The 20,833-nt window shown below is 33.0% G+C and overlaps 1 protein-coding gene across 1 annotated transcript; it reads right to left on the bottom strand.

The window, feature by feature from the left end:
• Nucleotides 1–84: 84 nt before the first annotated feature.
• Nucleotides 85–18,717, bottom strand: LOC143231326 (small ribosomal subunit protein eS6-like). The gene is given in 8 exon segments (XM_076465874.1): nucleotides 85–396; nucleotides 5,071–5,083; nucleotides 5,085–5,221; nucleotides 9,720–9,836; nucleotides 9,839–9,917; nucleotides 9,919–9,930; nucleotides 16,360–16,491; nucleotides 18,685–18,717. Coding segments are annotated over 8 exon segments (777 nt in total). The 3' UTR covers nucleotides 85–142.
• Between the last annotated feature and the right edge of the window lie 2,116 nt (nucleotides 18,718–20,833).

The following is a 20,833-nucleotide window of genomic DNA, read 5'->3' as shown; positions in this document are numbered from 1 at the left end:
GTATCCAACACATTTATTCTGAAAGTAAACAACTCTTGAAATATATTAATCATACTCTGTTCAAACAGACAAACAACACTCGTGGACGTCAGATACAAGTTTTATTTTTCCCTACATGCCAAGTACAGTATCGACTTTCCCATCACTTGCTTGTACTACCTTTCCCTGTCGACAACGACTCTCGTTGTGACGCCGAACGACGACGTCTCAACTCCATCTGCTTTTTCTCCTTGGCTTCTTTAGCCCTATGAGCCAACAGTCGTGCGTAGTCGGAGGCTTCGTCCTTACGTTTCTGGACACGTTTACGTCTCAAAGCGATTCTGTGTCTCTTACGTTGGAGGACTTGAGGAGTCACTAGTCGTTGGATCTTGGGGGCCTTGTGACGGAGTTTTTTACCTGAAAAAAAATTGTTCTTCCTACAAAACTGATTTTGATCTCAGGGCAATGTTTTGACAACACAAGCTTATACGTAATAATTATATTCAGTACCTAATCATTACACGATAACGTACAAAAAACGATTCAACGTTTCAATGGTTTGGTTTGTTTTGAATTTTGCGCAAAGCTACACAAGAGCTATCTGCACTAGCTGTCCCTAATATAGCAGTGAAGATAGAAGGAAGGCAGCTAGTCATCACCAACTTTTGGGCTACTCTTTTACCAATGAATAGTGGGATTGACCGTTACATTATAATGCCCCAATGGCTGAAAGAGCATGTTTGACGTGACGGGGATTCAAACCAGCGACCATCAGATTACGAATCAAGTTTAATGTTAAATGTTCAACATTTAATGTTTGAAAGGCTAATATGTTAATTACTTGATGCAAAAGAAAAACAAACTGTGGTTAATTTATACGGTCAACAAAAACAGCATTAAACAATACTGCAATATATTCAAACCTACAAACATGGGTTTTGATGATACGTTTCTAAATTTGAAAGAAAAAAATCACTCCAAAAACATATTTTTCCGAATGCCTGGTGACAAAAATAAGTACTAGTAAGAATAAAGTTAGAAAAACCAGCACTAACAACGATGTTATGCCACGTGTTCAGCTGTCTAAGGAAGCAATTTATATTCCTTACAAGTATGTTCCAAGTATAAGAACATTACTGGTTATAAAACTCCATTATTAACCAATCAGTGTTCTTATTCACCAAAAATTAAACAAGAAATTAAAAAAGTCAGAGAAAACAATTGGCATAACTTCTGCAAGAACTTAGAAAAAACCAAGAAAAACCCAAAAGAATTCTGGAAAAAATTCAAGAGTATTGCGTCAGACAAAAACACAAATCACATGTTACAACACATCACACACAACAATAAAATCGCAAGGACGGACGAAGAGAAAGCTGACTTATTAGCTGACTATTACAAATCCGCTTTTAGCGATTTAAACTCAGTAGATTTCGACACACAACACCAACACCATGTCAACAACTACATAAATGCAAACCAAGCTTCATTCTCACCAGGATTTCCCGGAGAGACACTAGAAGCATACTCAAATTCAATCAATAGAAAATAACCATAACCGAACTAAAGATTAATATCAAAACTTGAAGAACACTTCCCCGGACATGACCAAATACCAAATATTATTCTCAAAAAAGTTCCACTCTCCTACTACAACACCTCACAAACATCATGAACATTTCATTAGCGACAGGGTATTACCCTGACACGTGGAAAAAGCCATCATAACAACGATCCCCAAGAAACAAACTAACAGAACAAATCCAGATAATTTCCGCCCCATCAGTCTGTTAAGCTGCCTTGGCAAACTGATGGAGAGAATTATCTCCAACCGTCTCCTCCATTTTTGCGAATCAAACAACATCCTTCCAGAATCTCAAAATGCCTCCAGAAAAATAGACAAACAACAGATCACCTCACACGACTCACCGAATCAATATACAAAGCTTACAACAACAATCAAGTAACCATCGGGTATTCCTAGATGTCAAAAAAGCATTCGACAGCGTTTGGCACAATGCCATCATATACAAACTAAACCACCTACAAATAAATCCTACGATAGTCAAATGGATTTCAAATTTTTAACCAATAGAACAGCACAAGTAAAAGTCAATAAAACCATATCCAAATTATTTAATATAACGGCAGGAGTGCCCCAAGGATCAGTCCTCTCTCCACTTCTTTACATAATTTTCGTCAGTGACATACCTTTTCCAAATCTAACATACACACACAATTCACAATACGCAGATGACATCGCAATCTGGAGCACCTCCAGAAACCCAGTAATGGCCATGTCTCGCGTACAAGAATCACTAAACAACGTCTCAACATGGAGCAACAAGTGGAGGGTCGTGTTAAATCCGACAAAACACAAGCAATCACCTTCTATAGAAAACTAAAGAAGCAAAGAAAAATCTAGGAAAAATAAATCTATCACTTGGAAACACAACCATCAACATGAGCAAAACATCACATTCCTTGGCGTCACTTTCGACACAAAACTAACATGGAAAAACACATAAACAATATACACTCATCAATAAGAAAAGGATTTCATATCTAAAGACTATAACTGGAAAACAATCAAAATGCGCACCAACACCATTATACAAATATACAAGGCTTACATCCGTCCACTAATAGAGTACGGATGTCAAGTAACATACAACATGTCAAACAACACACTCCAAAAAATCCAAGTGCAACAAAACAAAATATTAAAATCGCATTCAGTTTACCATCTTTTACACCAACAAATTATCTACACCAAATTAGTAATTTACCAACTATAAGAGACAGAATAACAGAACTTTCTCTGAAATATTATCGAAAAGCAGAAAACAGAAACAAACTAACGGCATCACTACACAAATTATCAAGTGCACCAACAAAATACATATCACCATACAACATATTTCAAGAATCACAATCCACTCAACAAAGAGTTTAAATACATAAAAACTAACTATGTTATTAACATGAATTCCTTTTTTTCAGGTACAGGGCACACGACAGGCAAAACTTTCGCGCCTGTCGTGGTGAAAGTGGGTTTTCTCGGGTACCCCGCTTCCCCACATCAAAATCTTCAGGCATTGGATTTCTAGATCCCAGCCCAGGCAACCTTTTGCCAGACCCAGAATCGGCCGTTTGATTTGATCTAAACTTGAATGAATTACATTCATGTTCACATCTACCCAACTTTTCTTTTCGAGACAGGTCCCACCTTTCCTTCTTTCCCCTTTGCCTCCACCCAAAAGACCATTTAGTGAGACATTCCCCACCCAAAAAGTCAAGAATAATAACGATAATTAATTTATTAAAATAATAATAATAATAAAAAAACCACCACTTAATCCTAATAACAATTCACGAAAGGGGACGAAGAGGAACTACAAAGTTCCTGAACACCCCAGTTGGAGAGAGAACTCTTCGAATTTCTCTCTCTCTAAACTGAACCCCTGCCACGTTAGTTTAGGTTAGTTTAGTTTAGTTATTCACCCAAGTACATACGAGTAGTGTCACCAAAAACATTCAATTTTCAAGTTCTATAATTTCGCTCCACTAGTCTTTCATTTACACATCTCATAGGATATGCATCATCTAAAGTGCAGAATCGACTCTTGTTTCTATACTGTACTTTCAGTAATAACTATTTATACGTTCACTAAACACTGGCTATCATCCTGTAACACCAGTCCTTGTGCTAAAGTTGGTACAGAGTGCTTTAAGTCTAACTGAACTTTTAATGAAAAATAACCATGTTAGATAAGAGTTTCATAAACTGTGTGTGTGTGTGTGTGTGTGTGTATAGCTGATCTAATATCTCACTGTTTATAATCAACCAGTCTCTGACAAATTAAAAAAACCAAATATGATACACAGATAGCTTTATGCAGAAGTAAAGGGTACTTTGACCAAACATTCCTCGTACATTCATTAAAATATTAATATCTGTAAGACACTTAATATTATTAAAAATGGTTAATTTTTTAGACACAAAATATGTATTTTATATTATGATACTTGGTGACGTACAAGCCACAAAACATTAGCCTTACGTTCAGAATCTTCTGTTGTACAACATGCATAACCAATCCCCTTGTCCTCGTGACTTCTTCATTTTGTTGTGATTCAGTTATGTAATGATTTGAAAGAGCAGATGGAACCTATAACTGACCTCTTTTACAAGTTCTTTGAGTATGTAATTATGAAAACATGCAAATCACAAAATTTTAGCATTTCAAAAAAAGTTTCATTGTATTTGTAAAGAAGTGGAAAAATACTGTACAACCAGCTACTGTTTGTACACTGAAGACAGAGGAACACATTACGTAGCTTCATTGAAAAAAGAATCCAGAACACAGTTGTTTATTGCAGGGGCAGTATGAATATCTCTTAAAACCACAACTTACATAAATTTAGGTTTACAAAAGTAATACAAGGCACATCATAAGCTTTAACCAAACCATTTAGCTGAATTCAACCTCAACTGTTAAAAAATTGGATGAGTGGCATTTGATAGAAGAAATGGAATAACCTTATCAAACTTGGAAGAAGAATCTCTCTTTGTGTAATTTATTACTGACCAGTTGATGATACAGTTCAACTTTTGCAGAGGCCACGTCTCGGAAGGTTTTCCAAGAGAGTTATGATGATCTTGGCTTACAGTGAACATAAAAACTTGTAGAAAAATGGCAAGGTGAGTCCTATCACCTTTTAACCATCAGGTTAAAACAAACTCCGCAACACTTAAATTATGAGGAAATATCCCATCTCTGTATAGATTACAAGTCATTAGCCACATTACAGTTCCAAACGTTTCAAGTACAAACTGTGGTTAGGAAACATCATTTAATTACAATCCAATGGTCTTAAACAAGTTTAATTTGTACGTGACCTTAAGAATCCAGAGCAACACATCAACACGTTTAATACGACATTCATGTTGACATGTGCAAGTTCTTTCAAAATACCAGTAATTTTAATTTGTTACCATGTACAAATTTGACCAAATATTTTAAACTGCACACAATTAAAATGCCTTACTAATATAATATGATCAATTTGAGACAAAGAATGACAAACCTTCCTTCTGGGGGAAGAGGTTTCCTAATAACATATTGACGTACATCATCCTCCTTTGAAAGGTTGAAGAGTTTTCGTATTTTTGAGGCTCTCTTTGGACCAAGACGACGAGGGATGGTCGTGTCAGTCAGACCAGGAATATCTTGCTCCCCTGTATTAAATAAAGTACACTAACTTAAAGTACAGCTTTGTCTGATTAATATAGACTTATGATGAAAAATATGGTCGTATTAATTTTTAACTGATTGTAAACAAAGTGAGAACACCAAGAAGTGCGCATGATAACCACACTTCTTTGACCTCAATTCATAAACCTCATTTAACTTATCACACGCCTTTCAAAAAAGAAACTGTACCATCTTTACTAAACACACATTTAATGGATATTTATAAAACATATTTACAAGTGAAGGTAACAAAGATTGTAATAATATATCAACCAGGTCTAGTTGCGTGCGCTTTCTTACAGCAAAGCCACATAGAGCTATCTGCTGTGTCCACCAAGAGAAACAGAACCCCCTGATTTTAGTACTGTAAACCCCTACTTACCACTGTATTAGTGGGGTACAGTCTATTAATGATGAGGTCTTTCACCAAAATCCAAAGCTTAGCAGATCAGTTGTCGACAGACTTTTTTATACCATAAACTGGTCGAAACAACTGTTTCAGTGTGATACAGATTAAGTTGAACTGTTAATTTGTATAAATTCTATTGACACAGGATTTCTTCCTGGTAGCAGAGACTAGAAGTTAAATAAAGTCAGGATTTATCAGATTTTGGTTAAACTTATGCCAGGTGTTATGATTCCAAGCAACATTGACTTTGCAATTCTAGCTTATCACCATCATTTCTTTGATCACCTGCATGTGCAAGGTTCCAAAATGTTCCACAACCTTTGAAGCTGCTATAAATGTGATCAACAGATTTTTGTCAACCTTTGTTGAGGCAAGTCCTACTAATAAACCCAAGATGCTGTAGTGGCACTTAAAAATAGGATTCATGCTGACAGGAACAATCGTAGCATTTTACTACATCAGAAGATCTACAACCTCAACCAGAAAATGGAGAGGTTGCATAATTTGATCTTAGAACTAATAAAAACAACAAGGAACAATCAATTCACATACACTATCACTGCAACCATTCCAAAACTACAAGTTAAAATATATTATTCTCATATGGACTGCATATTTAAATACAGCAGATTTTGGACTTTCTAATGGCTTAAAGAAACAATTTAAAAAAATTTGTGCTTCTTGCCTTGCCGCCTGAAAACATCTCTTTACCTCTGGTCGAGGAAGAAATATTGTTTTAGGTAATTACACATTGTAATTATGATTTTCATCAATATTGAATTATTTACTTGTTTCTTCAATAATTGTTTATTATTAAACAATCACTACTAATGTTCCATTCCTCAACAAGAACACTTGCCAATAGTGAATTCATATGACATCAGCCATGGGGATGGAGATCACAGCACAATGAAACTGTTGTCTCCAAAATCAAGGAGATGATAGAAATGCAACCCTGGTGGGATTTTTTGGTACTTGAGCATTTGATAATCTAAGCTCTAACAAAACTTACACAATCATTTAGACATTAATAATTACCATTACAAAACTACGATCAATATACTTTATGTTAATTGAAAGATATCCTTCACACATGTAAAAATATGAATCATTAAATGAATCAAGACAGCACCACAAACATACATGTGCAAAGTACTTCTTAAGTGTGAGAACATTCATGTTTTTCATGCAAAGGCTGCTCATCTTAAACATATTAATGAACGATAATTATTAAACTAAGGATCAAAATTCTAGAATCTTTTAAAAATTATTTCTATTAAAAAATTGTTAAACAGGAAAAGATAATCATACACATAAAATATGAAAATATTAAGAGAAAAGAAGTCACTACTCAATTCAAATTACTAATATTAACAAGTTAAAATATAAAATAATAGCCTCATATCTTTATTTTGCCGAGATGTGGCTCTTGTACTGAATCAAACACAGTGGCTCTATTCATATCCTTCTGTTTTTGAAAACAGTCCCTTATATGCACTTACTTCAGTGCATGAGATGTGAATAACCAATCAACAGCTTAGAATGTCCCTCTAGTGGTTTTCATAGCCATTTTAATCTGTGAAAAAGCTTCCACATTCTTTCAAATAAAAAACAGAAGAAGGCATATTGTGTCTTTAGTCTGCCCAAAGTTTCATGTTTTTTTTTAAAAATCTGAATACATCTCAGTTACTAAGCCTTATAAATTATCGTGGAATTCTATGGTATCAGTACAGTCATTCACAATTTTGGGTTATTCAACTGTAATAATAAAACCTACAATATTTTGTTTCATATCCTCCACATGTGAAATTTTAAATGGCTTATCAACCTATGTTCAGCAAATGATTTCTTTTGTCACAAATGTCGTAACAAGGAGAAATAATAATTTGCTTTACGCCTTGATCTACTGTACTACATTTTAAGAAAACAGGATTAATAATGTATTTCTAAATAGCAATAATCTATATACATACATATAATGTATAATAGTTTAAATGTCACTGTATATTGCACAATACTAGTCCACTAAAACATACCCATGACGCTTTATATTACTGGATGTGTAACAAGTGCACATGCACCACATGCCAATGCAAGTTATGTAATGTTAGCTGGGCATAATAGGAAAGTCAATGTAATAACAAAATTATATGTAAATATATAGAATTATGAGACTTAGGCTACTTAAACCAATATTTGTATCTTATAATATGTAGTTATTGTGGCATGAAAAAGAAATGCTTCCTAATTTTTTAATGATGACTGTAAGGTTGTTCAAGTGACAAACCCAACACAGTTAGAGTATAGAAAATAACAAAATATAAAGTCTTACTGAAAACAAACAATTGAAATGTATTTAGGAGTTTCTGGAGATTATGCAAATAATATTCGTGATATATGGGATGAAGAATGGTTCGTTTGTTTTAAAACCATAACATGAAATCACTTTACACCCAGACTAGTGACAAACAAAAAATGTTTTCACAAAGAAATCTTTCATAAAAATATCTTAATTTTTTGTAAGCAAAATGCTCAGTCTTTACTAAAAATCTACCAAACTTTGTGAAGATACACCTGCTGTATCAACCGTTACAGTGGAACTGTATTAATGAACTTGTGTAAATTACACTGAACCTTTGGAGAAAAGGTTAAGGAATTCTAGTTAAATTTAAAACACAATAACCTTCAGGTAATGAGGTACGTATACACACTGAAATATACAAGTAAGTGACTCATGTAGAAACACGTCAGGTTTATCAGGCAAATGCACACAATATGTAAAAATCCTATGATACCTAACTTAATTTGAATTACAGAACTACATGAAACAGATTTATTGCCAGTGCTAAAAAGGCTACAACTAAGGACCTGTCAACTACAATGGTTTTAAACACATTGTAAAATCACCACTAGTATTAATCCAGTCTTACTTTCTTATTAATTAAAAAAAATCTTCCCAGAAACAACTTTAAAATTTTCCAGTAAGTACATTAAATTAATGATTTACATTAGTAAAGAAACTTCTTAGAAAATGTAGCTCTTAAAACCTTAATACTGGAGATAATGCATTGATTGTTTCCTTGACCACATATTTTTATAACTTCATATCTCCCAACAAATACAAGGAATTCAAATGCGAGGTAATTTCATTCCAAAAGTAATAGATTTATATTTACTCAAATTTGAATTTCCATACAAGTCTTAGTAACATAACTTTACACATTAGCCATATTTTACATGCACACCAATAGTCTTTTACTTAACTTGTCAAGATTGTTTGGCACACCCAAAAAAAATTACCCACTAGAATATAGCCTCAAAAAACAACAAACTTTTATTGCAATCAAAATACACATAGATATAGATATCAAAATTATTAATAAAACCTTCAACTTCAAACTTTTCAATAACACACATTAATTTTAGAGTTGCAAACCTTCTATTTACAATTAAAAGCAATACAACATTAAATTATCACACAATATATAATTATTGAAATTCAGGACTTGCTTTAAAATACTATGCATTTTTTTGTCTATGTAGATTCTTTTAGGACAAGTCAATGTTTATAATAATTATTTATTGTATAAGTTTGGTCAGTTTTGAATTTCACGCAAAGCTATACAAGAGATATCTGCGCTAGCCGTACCTAATTTAGCAGTGTAAGACCAGAAGGAAGGCAGCTAGTCATCACCACCCACAGCTAACTTTTGGGCTACTCATTTTACCAACAAATAGTGGGATTAAGTTTCACATTATAATGCCCCCACAGCTGAAAGGGTGAGCATGTTTGGTGTAACAAGGATTCGAACCTGTGACCCTCGGATTATGAGTCGAGCGCCTTAACCACCTGGCCATGCTGGGCCCTATTGTCCAAGATTTTAATCGTACACAGATCTTTGACACAAATGTCATTTTAAATTACTTGTAAACTTTCTATTTTCTTATAAGCTATATTAAAGGTTATGTGCTTGGTTGTAAACAATGTTCACAACAGTATTAAATTACTGCACTTACACAAATATCAGCCAGATCTAGGAATGCTTGATAATTACAAAAATTACTTTATTTACCTTTCTTAACAACAACAAGGGATATTACACTGAGATTAGAATCCACAATGCATCCCCTCACTGACTTCCGCTTTCTTTCTCCAGTTCGACGAGGTCTGTAGCAGGAGTGCCCTTTGATAGGAGGAGTCTCACCCGACCAGCTGTTAACACACCCTGTTTCATTGGAAACCCTTGCTTGTCATTGCCTCCACTTATTCTGCACAACGTAACCCTAAAAGTAATTAAAGAAAGAAGGAATTATACAGAGTTTCAACTACTGTTGTCTATCTTTAGAAACAAAATTTCAACTGTACAAGATTAATTTCACTATTCTATGGATGTTATATTGAAAGAATAAAATATAAATTGTGTATGCTTACAGGTAATCTAAGCCTATAATTTACTATATAATGTGTATATATACAGCATACTTCTTGAGACAACTGAATGTGTTTTATTTAACCAATTTGGAATATGTCACAAGACAACCACAACCAATATAAAATAGCAATGGAATAGCATGTGTTAGAAATACATTTTAATATTATTTGGTGTTTCACAGTTCGTGTGACATCACCATAAAGTTACCATTTTGAAGACGGGTAAGTAACAATCGTTTTCAGGTGCAAATTTATTCATACATTCAAGTCAAAAAGATGGGTTCTGATCTGGGACTTAGAATATACAAAAACTAGTAAATTGCTTAATAACCACAGCTGACAGTCTTGGTGGAACAAAATATATCAGAACAACATCTTAACACTGATCAGCTTTATGTGATGTTACCACTTCTGGAAAAGTTATGCAACATTCCTTTCCAAAACCAAATATTCATACATCACACATTCAAATCACAGATCTGTAATTTCTAAAACAGAATATGGCTCAAATATAAACAGAAATCTGCATCAGGTTTAATGCAAGTCTTGATATGCAAAGCATGTCGCCTTGCAAAGGTGAAAGTCCTTCAACACAAAGATAAGCAAAAGTCATCCACATGCCCCAAGCAACAACAGCTAAAAAAAAGAAAGATTTTCAACTGGAAAATTGATACAATTTACAAGCATGCAAAATGATAAAGAATGAAATGTAAATTTATATTAACCACACAGACATATTAGTTTTGTCAAGAGGTGTAGTGCCGATGAATTCTGTGTGATCAAACAGTTGAAACATGCTTGCACATAAACAGCTTTATACAATGGAAACTATGCGATAACGCTGTTCTCAAGTTTCACGGATGTTAGAATACGACAGGGGTGTGGTGAGGCTCCAGAATTATTAATACAGCATACCAAACCTGTAGAAAAGAAACTGTTCTAAACTTAAGACAAATTTTCTACAAATTATGCAACATTTGTAAACTATTTTTGTGATATTTGTAGGAATTCAGTTTGAAGAGGTAAAAAGGTCTTATTGTATTTTTATGAAACAATTAAAAAACACTTTCCTTTATTGTAGCTTTTAACTACTGAAACTTTCCACAGATTTTATTCTATAAAATTAAATTTTTACAGTTTCGTTGTGCTTATGATCCCTGACACAAAATAAAAATAACATTTTTACAAAACCAAAGTTATAAGCAAGTAAATTCTTAAAATTCTGATCAAAACGTTTCATAAATGTAACAGATTTTAAACTTATTTCAATCTATATATACATATCTTACATTTCTTTTCAGTGATTCTCTTTGTCCACAGAATCCTACCGAGATAGGTCTTTCCATACTTGGGGGTCACAAGCCACGCCATTTTGTTTATGGGCTTATTTTCAACAGTATTTTATGAATATATATCATTAAGTTTGGTGTCAAACTTTAATATTACACATTAGTCAATTTCTTAATTTAAAATATCAAAAAACCTAAATATTGAATTGTGCACATCAATGGATTGAACTGTGTACGTCATGTGGTAGAATGAATGGAGCATTAGTTCAAATTAGGTGTTTATAATGCCTAGATACAAACTCAATAGTTTCTTATGAATCAGAAACTCAAATTACTAATATTCACAAGCAACAATATAAAATACAAATCTCCTACCTTTTCTTTTTGATGAGGTATCCCCTACATTTATTGAATGAAACACACCAACTTTTCATTTTTAGAAATACTCTCTTACATATACCTACTTCTATTTGTGACCTGTAAATAACTAAACAAAAGTGCAGAAGGTTTCCTTATGGCTTTCTCAGCTTCTGCAAAGTATTTACACAGGAAACCCTGTTTTTATAAGGCAGAGTTCAAGAGATAAAGTGAAACATCATCCGACTGGAAAAATCATATTCTTTTACCCAACTGCAGCTTAGTTATCAAGCCTGATAAATTAATGGAATTCTGTGATATTAATATAGTAAGTAATAATTTTTTTAAATTTCAGATATCCATATATACAACCTAAAAAACATTCTTATTTTCATTCTTCACACACGAAATTTGATATGGCTCAGCAAATCACAAAATTTCTAGCTATAAGAGATGACTGTCTTCTGTACTTCCATATGCTCTCATATGTATTAAGAAAATTAATTGAAATTTAAGAACTTATTTTAAATTATGCTTTGTAGGTTATGAGGTTTGCCAAATCGACCAAACCTATACATATACAATAGTGAAAATAACAGATAAAACAGCTCTATAACAACATAATTGAGAATTATGTTGAGACTATAAGAACTTCACCTGTGAAATATGATACAGAAAAATGTTTTTAGTCTTTGCATGTTGGATAGTCAACATTCAAAAAAGTAAAACATACAAGGAAATCACTAACCCCAAAAATCTTAAAACTTAATGAAACAAAATTTTTGTGTAAGAAAGCCTTATAAATGTTTACTGATAATCTGAAAAATTTCATGGAAATACATATACTGTATTCAAAGTTATACCAAGGAAACTTTAACAAAATGGTTATAAGAGTGAAGCAGTTAGTCCTAACAAACAGTGGTCTTGTTGGCTTAATAAAATTATACAAACATGACTAATGTTACAACTAACTTTTTAGTCACTGCACAAAATGAATTTTCTTCGTGAGCATCAGTACCAATGCAATGTGCACTACCAGTTTCTTCTAGGGGCAGGGAGTATTTTAAGATTGCCAACCCTATTGGATTTCTTCTAGGGGCAGGGAGTATTTTAAGATTGCCAACCCTACTGGATTTCTTCTAGGGGCAGGGAGTATTTTAAGATTGCCAACACTATTGGATTTCTTCTAGGGGCAGGGAGTATTTTAAGATTGCCAACCCTATTGGATTTCTTCTAGGGGCAGGGAGTATTTTAAGATTGCCAACCCTACTGGATTTCTTCTAGGGCAGGGAGTATTTTAAGATTGCCAACACTATTGGATTTCTTCTAGGGCAGGGAGTATTTTAAGATTGCCAACCCTATTGGATTTCTTCTAGGGGCAGGGAGTATTTTAAGATTGCCAACCCTATTGGATTTCTTCTAGGGGCAGGGAGTATTTTAAGATTGCCAACCCTATTGGATTTCTTCTAGGGGCAGGGAGTATTTTAAGATTGCCAACCCTACTGGATTTCTTCTAGGGGCAGGGAGTATTTTAAGAATGCCAACCCTACTGGATTTCTTCTAGGGGCAGGGAGTATTTTAAGAATGCCAACCCTATTGGATCAGGCAGGGAGTATTTTAAGATTGCCAACCCTATTGGATCAGGCAGGGAGTATTTTAAGATTGCCAACCCTATTGGATTTCTTCTAGGGGCAGGGAGTATTTTAAGATTGCCAACCCTATTGGATTTCTTCTAGGGGCAGGGAGTATTTTAAGATTGCCAACCCTATTGGATTTCTTCTAGGGGCAGGGAGTATTTTAAGATTGCCAACCCTATTGGATTTCTTCTAGGGCAGGGAGTATTTTAAGATTGCCAACCCTATTGGATTTCTTCTAGGGGCAGGGAGTATTTTAAGATTGCCAACCCTATTGATTTCTTCTAGGGGCAGGGAGTATTTTAAGATTGCCAACCCTATTGGATTTCTTCTAGGGGCAGGGAGTATTTTAAGATTGCCAACCCTATTGGATTTCTTCTAGGGCAGGGAGTATTTTAAGAATGCCAACCCTATTGGATTTCTTCTAGGGGCAGGGAGTATTTTAAGATTGCCAACCCTATTGGATTTCTTCTAGGGCAGGGAGTATTTTAAGATTGCCAACCCTATTGGATTTCTTCTAGGGGCAGGGAGTATTTTAAGATTGCCAACCCTATTGGATTTCTTCTAGGGGCAGGGAGTATTTTAAGATTGCCAACCCTATTGGATTTCTTCTAGGGGCAGGGAGTATTTTAAGATTGCCAACCCTATTGGATTTCTTCTAGGGGCAGGGAGTATTTTAAGATTGCCAACCCTATTGGATTTCTTCTAGGGGTAGGGAGTATTTTAAGATTGCCAACCCTACTGGATTTCTTCTAGGGGCAGGGAGTATTTTAAGATTGCCAACCCTACTGGATCATTAGACTGCTTTGTACTGCAGCTCATTATTTAGGCCAGTTCCCAGTTATTAAAACCATCCACGTGTCGAGACTCCTCACTATTACAGAGAATGTGTGCAGGTGTAATACACAACACTATTTATTGTTATACAGCCACTGCTGATGACTGCAAAACAATCTAAGTAAACCTACTTTACCATGCTCTGGATAAAATATTTATTTTCTTATCATAATGCTACAAAATAATGTAACTGATGAGTGAAATGGTAAAGCCATGTTTAACAAACTTCAGTACAGTAATTTTATCAATATATCATCAAGCTAACCTTTTTTTCTAGTCAAGTCTCAGCTCGAACAATAAAACCAGCAATAGAGATTACACAATTGAAATGAAAGTGCCCTCATTATATGTTTAATCATTAGCCTATAACTTTTCCATAAATGTTTTAAATCAATAGTACAATTTTCTCTCTGGCAACATGTATCAAGATGGGTAACATACAGTTAAACTGTCTTATACTGTACTACATTCAGTTCATCAAAGAACCTAGTGTTACAATTTTTGTCTTTACCAATTACTGGATTGTATTTAATACAACGTATGTCTCATTGAGATAAGATTTTATTACTCTAAAACTATGTTCTAGGTTAAAATAATTAGGTTTATTTAAACTTTCTTATTCATAAGAATTTGGAGTCTTAGCAAACAACTCAAAATATGGCAAATAGATTTAACTGAGAAGCTTAAAGCTGTATACTTTTTGAGTGACATTTGCACTGATAATAAGGGACAACTTTTTCAGTAAAGGTTGAATATTTCTCCAAAGAATGTAGATGTGGTGAAATTAGGATAGATATACTGAATGCATTGGATCTATTTCCAGATATGTTGAATTTGAGAGTTATAAAGTTACTGTAATAATGGTGAGGCCCCATATAAAATATTATTATGAAATAATAGCCATTTGTTATCTAAAAATGGCAAAACAGTCATCAAAAAATGACAATTTACTTAGCAAACATAGAAGAAAACTTTTGAAAATCAAGGCAAACTTTTATTCCAAAATACCGTTAAATCAAAATTAAACATCCACCAACCCAATCACACGATATCAGATAAACCATTATACAAATCCTAGTCCTCACTTCAAGCTGATTTTGAAGAACAATAAGCTATCATCTAAGCTTCCAGAGATTAAATATGAATCAAATATCCTTCCAACTTTTAATGCTCTAATTTAGCAGATGCAAAACTGTGGATCATGCGTGTTACTTATGAAAAACACATATTAAAGTTCACGATAAAATGGGAAATTGATATAGTAAATGAAAGTTAACATTTTGTTATGCCAAAAATGTATTTTTGATACTTACCTTTACTCACTCAAAGCTATCTTGATTGTCGATTGCCCTCCATGCACTGCTAAAAACATTTTTTGTCACCAGCACACCAGTTTTTGCACCTTATCAAATTTGAGCCATTTACGAAAATCCATAAATTATGTGAATACTGTCCAACAATAGTACTGTGCAATCTATAATCTCTGTTATTCCTACTTAATCATCACTTTTGAGAATTGCAAGGTGCTAACACCCGCAGAGGGAAGTGTGTGAGAGATGTTAAGTACCTATCAGAAACACAAAGCTAGAGTTCCACACTGCAAAGGTGGAAGGAGGGCTGGTTTAGACGTACAAATATGAAACCAAGGGGAAAGCAGCCACTGAGAATAAACGGGAGTGCTACGGGATGAAAATGAAACCCACCAACAGGGTATAGCACTACTTCTGGAATAGGTATACTCTTCACTCAGGCAACACGAAAGTAATGCAAAAACACAACAAACAACCACAACCACCACTTGGAAAATTTAAGCAACCAAGAGAGTGAGAATAATAGAGGGTGCTAGCTGCACAAATATAAATGGTGCAATACTCTTGGTGAAGATTAGTTTCATGTGTACATGGCTCAGAAATGGTACAAAATTGATTGGTTGTAAAGATAGATGTGCTATCAGCAAAAATTTTGTTAACAATGCATAGAGGACAAAAAGGCTCACAACAGCTTTGAGTGAAAGGAGGTCAGACTGTTTCAGAAATTAATAAAGCAACTGAAACAAGTAGATAATTACTGTGACATTTTCATGAATTTAACACCTCAAAAACTAATTAACACACATTGTATTATTTCTAGTTCAAATGTTAGAAAGATGAGTAACATTCATTACCTTCCATTCATCACCTAAAGCATCGGCCTCGACCTCCTGACCCATACGTTTTTCGTAGAAAATGCGAACTTTACGTTCATCATCAAACTCGATGAGCTTCTGACAACCAGTAACTGGGTACGCTATGTTCAGCTAAAAGAAAAACATACAGATTAAAACCATACACTTCAACACACACATTCCTTTTTTTACTATCAATTTATTCTTTAATAATTGGCACAAGGAAGATTCGTAGATATGAAGAAATATGGATTATCTGATTTAGATACTTTTTTAAAAATCTTTGGTAAACAATGTTTAAGAGAGAAGTGAAAGGATATTATTTGAAAAATCTTTAATATCGAAAGACATAATAATTGTCATTCATATTTACCTCCTGTATTCTATATTGAAACATGTCTGTTAATAAATAGACAAGTGCACAGTGACTTTCTGAACACCCTGTAGAATGCATACTTGTAGTTTAAATTACTTTAAAATTCTGTTGGTTAATTTTTAGGTTGTGATGGATCACACTTTTACCAAAGGAACTAAAGTAATAGATTTAATATTTCTGAACTCTGAAACACACAAGCCATAAGTACTTTTATTTACAGATTGTATTATTTTTCTGGAGAAGACAAGAATTAAACTATTATTATTTAATTAATTAGTTTAGTTAAAACCGAACATTTAAGGTATCTGCAGGTACAACTAAACCATAAGTTACGTTAAGTATGCTACAACGTTATTAAATTTAAAACCTGCTATTACTTTCCGATTCTAAGAGTTTATAAAGAACTAAAATAATAAATTAAAAATAGGAATACCACAAGCACTGTGGAAAGAACTTATTTAAGAGTTGAAATTACTCTTTTTACTGTTTAGTAGCTTTCTAGAAATTAATACTTCAGAAAATTTAAATCAGCAGTTCTAAGTTGCAATACTATATTAGTAATTAATATTTGATTTTACATTTATATGAACTTAAACACTGAAATAGCTTTAAGTTAAATATGCAATTATTAACTGAGTCAATGTGTAAATTTATGGCAATAAATAACATAAGTATCAAAATTGTTAGAGGTGGTTCATGATAGGACTTATAAGATGCAATAGGTACAAAGACTGGTTATGTTTCAAAACTGTAGGTCTGTTGCAACTTTCAAGAGGCTAAGAAAGACACACTACACTGCACTTATGAAAAAGTTAGCTTGCTGACTTTAAGGTAGAAATAGATAGCTTTACGGGGAAAACTGCTTTAGGTAAGGTCTATTTCGTAGCAATTTGACTAATCTAGTTTGCAAATTTCTAGCTAAACTTGAAAATCTTACAGTCAAATGAAACAAAAAGTTAATACAAGTTGTTCAATTTCCAAAATTTATGTATTTCTTAAAAATTTATTTAAAAAACTGATACTGTCACACAACACTTCATTTGTCTTTATTCAGTAATACACACTGGGCAAACTGAAAAATGTATTGTAAAAAAAACAAAAACACCAGCATATTTCACTGCATTATATATATAGTGTTCATTTACACAACAAAACAACAGAAATAGTCATGAAGTCAGTATGCTGTGACAATGAGGTACATGTATGTAATGTAAAAATAGATATTATAAATGTTAAGTTATAGTAGAATAACACGTCTACAACATTTCTAATGAAACTTGCATTTCTTTCACATTCTTCAAGTACATTTTGCATTTCAAAGGTTAGTTAACACCACAACTATTCTTTATTATATACAACACAAAACCATTTTTAATTTTTGAATACGTACTGTTCAGAGATGCCAACTATTTCAAATGACTGAGCGTAATGATTGTAGACAGAGCCCCTTTATCATTTGCAGCTACTAGGCTTGACCAATGTCTCTAAGCTGTTTATTATCATATTATTATAACTATTATTATTTATTGCTGCTATAGATTGCTCATTTATGACTGTATTTTGTGTATTTAATAAATAAATTAAAAAAAATTCTTTTTCATATTCTTAATTCTCACTCATAAATGTTGTTATCTGCATCGTTTTTGTCTTTGCCTCAGCCTTTTGTTGGTGAGATGCCGATTTTGTATGTCTGGAACAATCGTTTATCCCTCCATGTGCCACAGAAAAATCAATGTGACAAACTGTACAAAACGCATGACTGTTACTGACTTTTGATGCAATGACTGGATATTTTGCACTATACTCTTTCCTAAATTTTTGATTCACAGTTTTAGTCCTTTTAGATTTGACAGAAACAAGACAATCTGGTGAACGAGGACTCTTTTTTTCCATCTTGTGAAAGATGCATTGGTGTTCTATGCCGCTTAGAAAACGAAATACCCACCTACACGAGCTCTGATTGGCTGACAAACTGATAACATAACTATGAATTCCCCATGTACCCAGTGTGGAGAAGCACCACACTCAAACTATTGGTAGACGCCGGAGATACAAATATTTTTATTATTTCAAGCACAAACATGATAATCTCAAGTAGTCATTTGGACTATGTCTTTTATTTATCATCAAAATTTATTTGTATCTCACTAGAAATTTTCTTTTCATCCCTTTCAAGCCCTGAGGGAACAATTTATCACTTTATTGTATAGGCCTTTATAATATATAATAATTTGGGAGTTACAACAAGTCATAATATTTGTCTGTATGAGCATATAGTCGTAATGTATATACCAAAATCGTAATGGTTGGCATTTCTGTGTTTACAACAGTGCAGAAGAATATGTCACATTACTTCTCATCATGACAACACATAAGAGTTCTTTAAGCATGGATGGGAAAAATTATTTTACTATATTTATTATATGGTTAATTACTCTTTTCCAAAATGCATATCTTTTCTGTTTAAGAAAATTTATAAGTGATAGTTTAAGCTCTCCATTCATGAAACAGCCCCTAAGCTTCAAACAATCTTACTGAGAGCATTTTCACAATGGGTCACTGGTCAAAGGCCATATCATCACGTTTTGTCAACTTGCATTCAAAATTATATTGAAATAGTATAAATTTATGTCAGTAAGTATGGAATAAAATTATAGATTATAATTCAAACTTCAATATTATATTAAAACAAACATACTAAATACTATTTAGATAATACTTCATGATGGGTCAAAGTTATGTCCCCACATTTGTCAATTTGCATTCAATATTTTATTGAACTATTTTATGAAGTTATCATAACATTGGAATCAACTTGTAGATTATAATTTAAATTTTAAGATACAAATTTATTTCTTACTTTAAATATTAAAATAACACACCTAAATACAGACTAATGAGTCACATGGTATGTTGAATGCAACACTGGTTTAAATGAGATGCTTGCAATGTTAAATTACTAAGCCTATTGTTGAGTAGAAATTATGAACTCAAATTACCAATACTAACAAGCTAAATATAGAACAAAAGCCTCATATCATTTTAGTTTGCTGAGATATAACTTAGGTACTGAACCAAATACAGTGGGCCCCACACATCTCTTTCCATTTTTAGAAATGGTCCCTTATATACTTTTACCATAATATATGACATGAATAACCAACCAACAGTTTAGAATTTCCCCCTGGTAATTTTCTCAGCACTTTAATCCACAAACAGGCTACAATGTTCTTCTGATCCAAGATTTCAAAGACATAAGTTGTCTTTAGTATGCTAAAAATCCATACTGTTTCTAAACTTAAATACAGCTTGGTTACTAAGCGCAAGTTATTTTTTTATGATTTTTGGTTATTCAACTGTATATATAAAACCTAAAAAATGTGTTTGATATCCTCCAAGTGCAAAATTTTAAAAGCCTCAGCATCCAAGTTCAGAGGTTGTTACAATAAGAGAATTGTTTGATTTCATTTATTGATCTACATTATTAGAAAAATAAGTTTTAACTTATTCCTAAATAGTAATAATCTATGGCATGTATAATTTAAATGTTACCTTATAATAAAAAATATTAGTCCACTAAAACACTACCAAGACCACTTGCACCATGTCAATGCAAGTTAGATAATGTTAACTAGGCTCAACTAGAAAGTAAACATAATAAAAGATAATGAATATATACAACATTATAAGACTTAAGCTACTCAGACTAACCATTGTATTTGTGTTGTATGTAGTCATTATAACGAGAAAAAATTATATTCCCTAATTTTTTATGATGGTTACAACGTAAGTCAGTTGATAGATCCCACGTATGGTGTAGAAAATACAAAATCTTTCTGAAAAGTAGTTAGGTTTTACAGATTACACAAATTTTTAAGGTTGTTGGGATGAACAGTTTTTAAATCATAACATGAAATCACTTTGCACTTAGAACTAGCATCCACACGGACTTGATATTTTCACAAATCTTTAATTATAATATTTTATTAAAAATAAGATTATTTGTGAAGGTACACATACTGTATCAAAAGTTATAAGATAAATTCTTAATGTATATACAAACTTGTGTGCATTATACTGAGCCTGTTGTGAAATGGG

This window comes from Tachypleus tridentatus, chromosome 11, assembly GCF_004210375.1.
Source record: "Tachypleus tridentatus isolate NWPU-2018 chromosome 11, ASM421037v1, whole genome shotgun sequence".
Classification (NCBI taxonomy): Eukaryota; Metazoa; Arthropoda; class Merostomata; order Xiphosura; family Limulidae; genus Tachypleus; species Tachypleus tridentatus.
The sequence above is the reverse complement of the archived record's forward strand: the minus strand, read 5'-3'. Positions and strand labels throughout refer to the sequence as shown.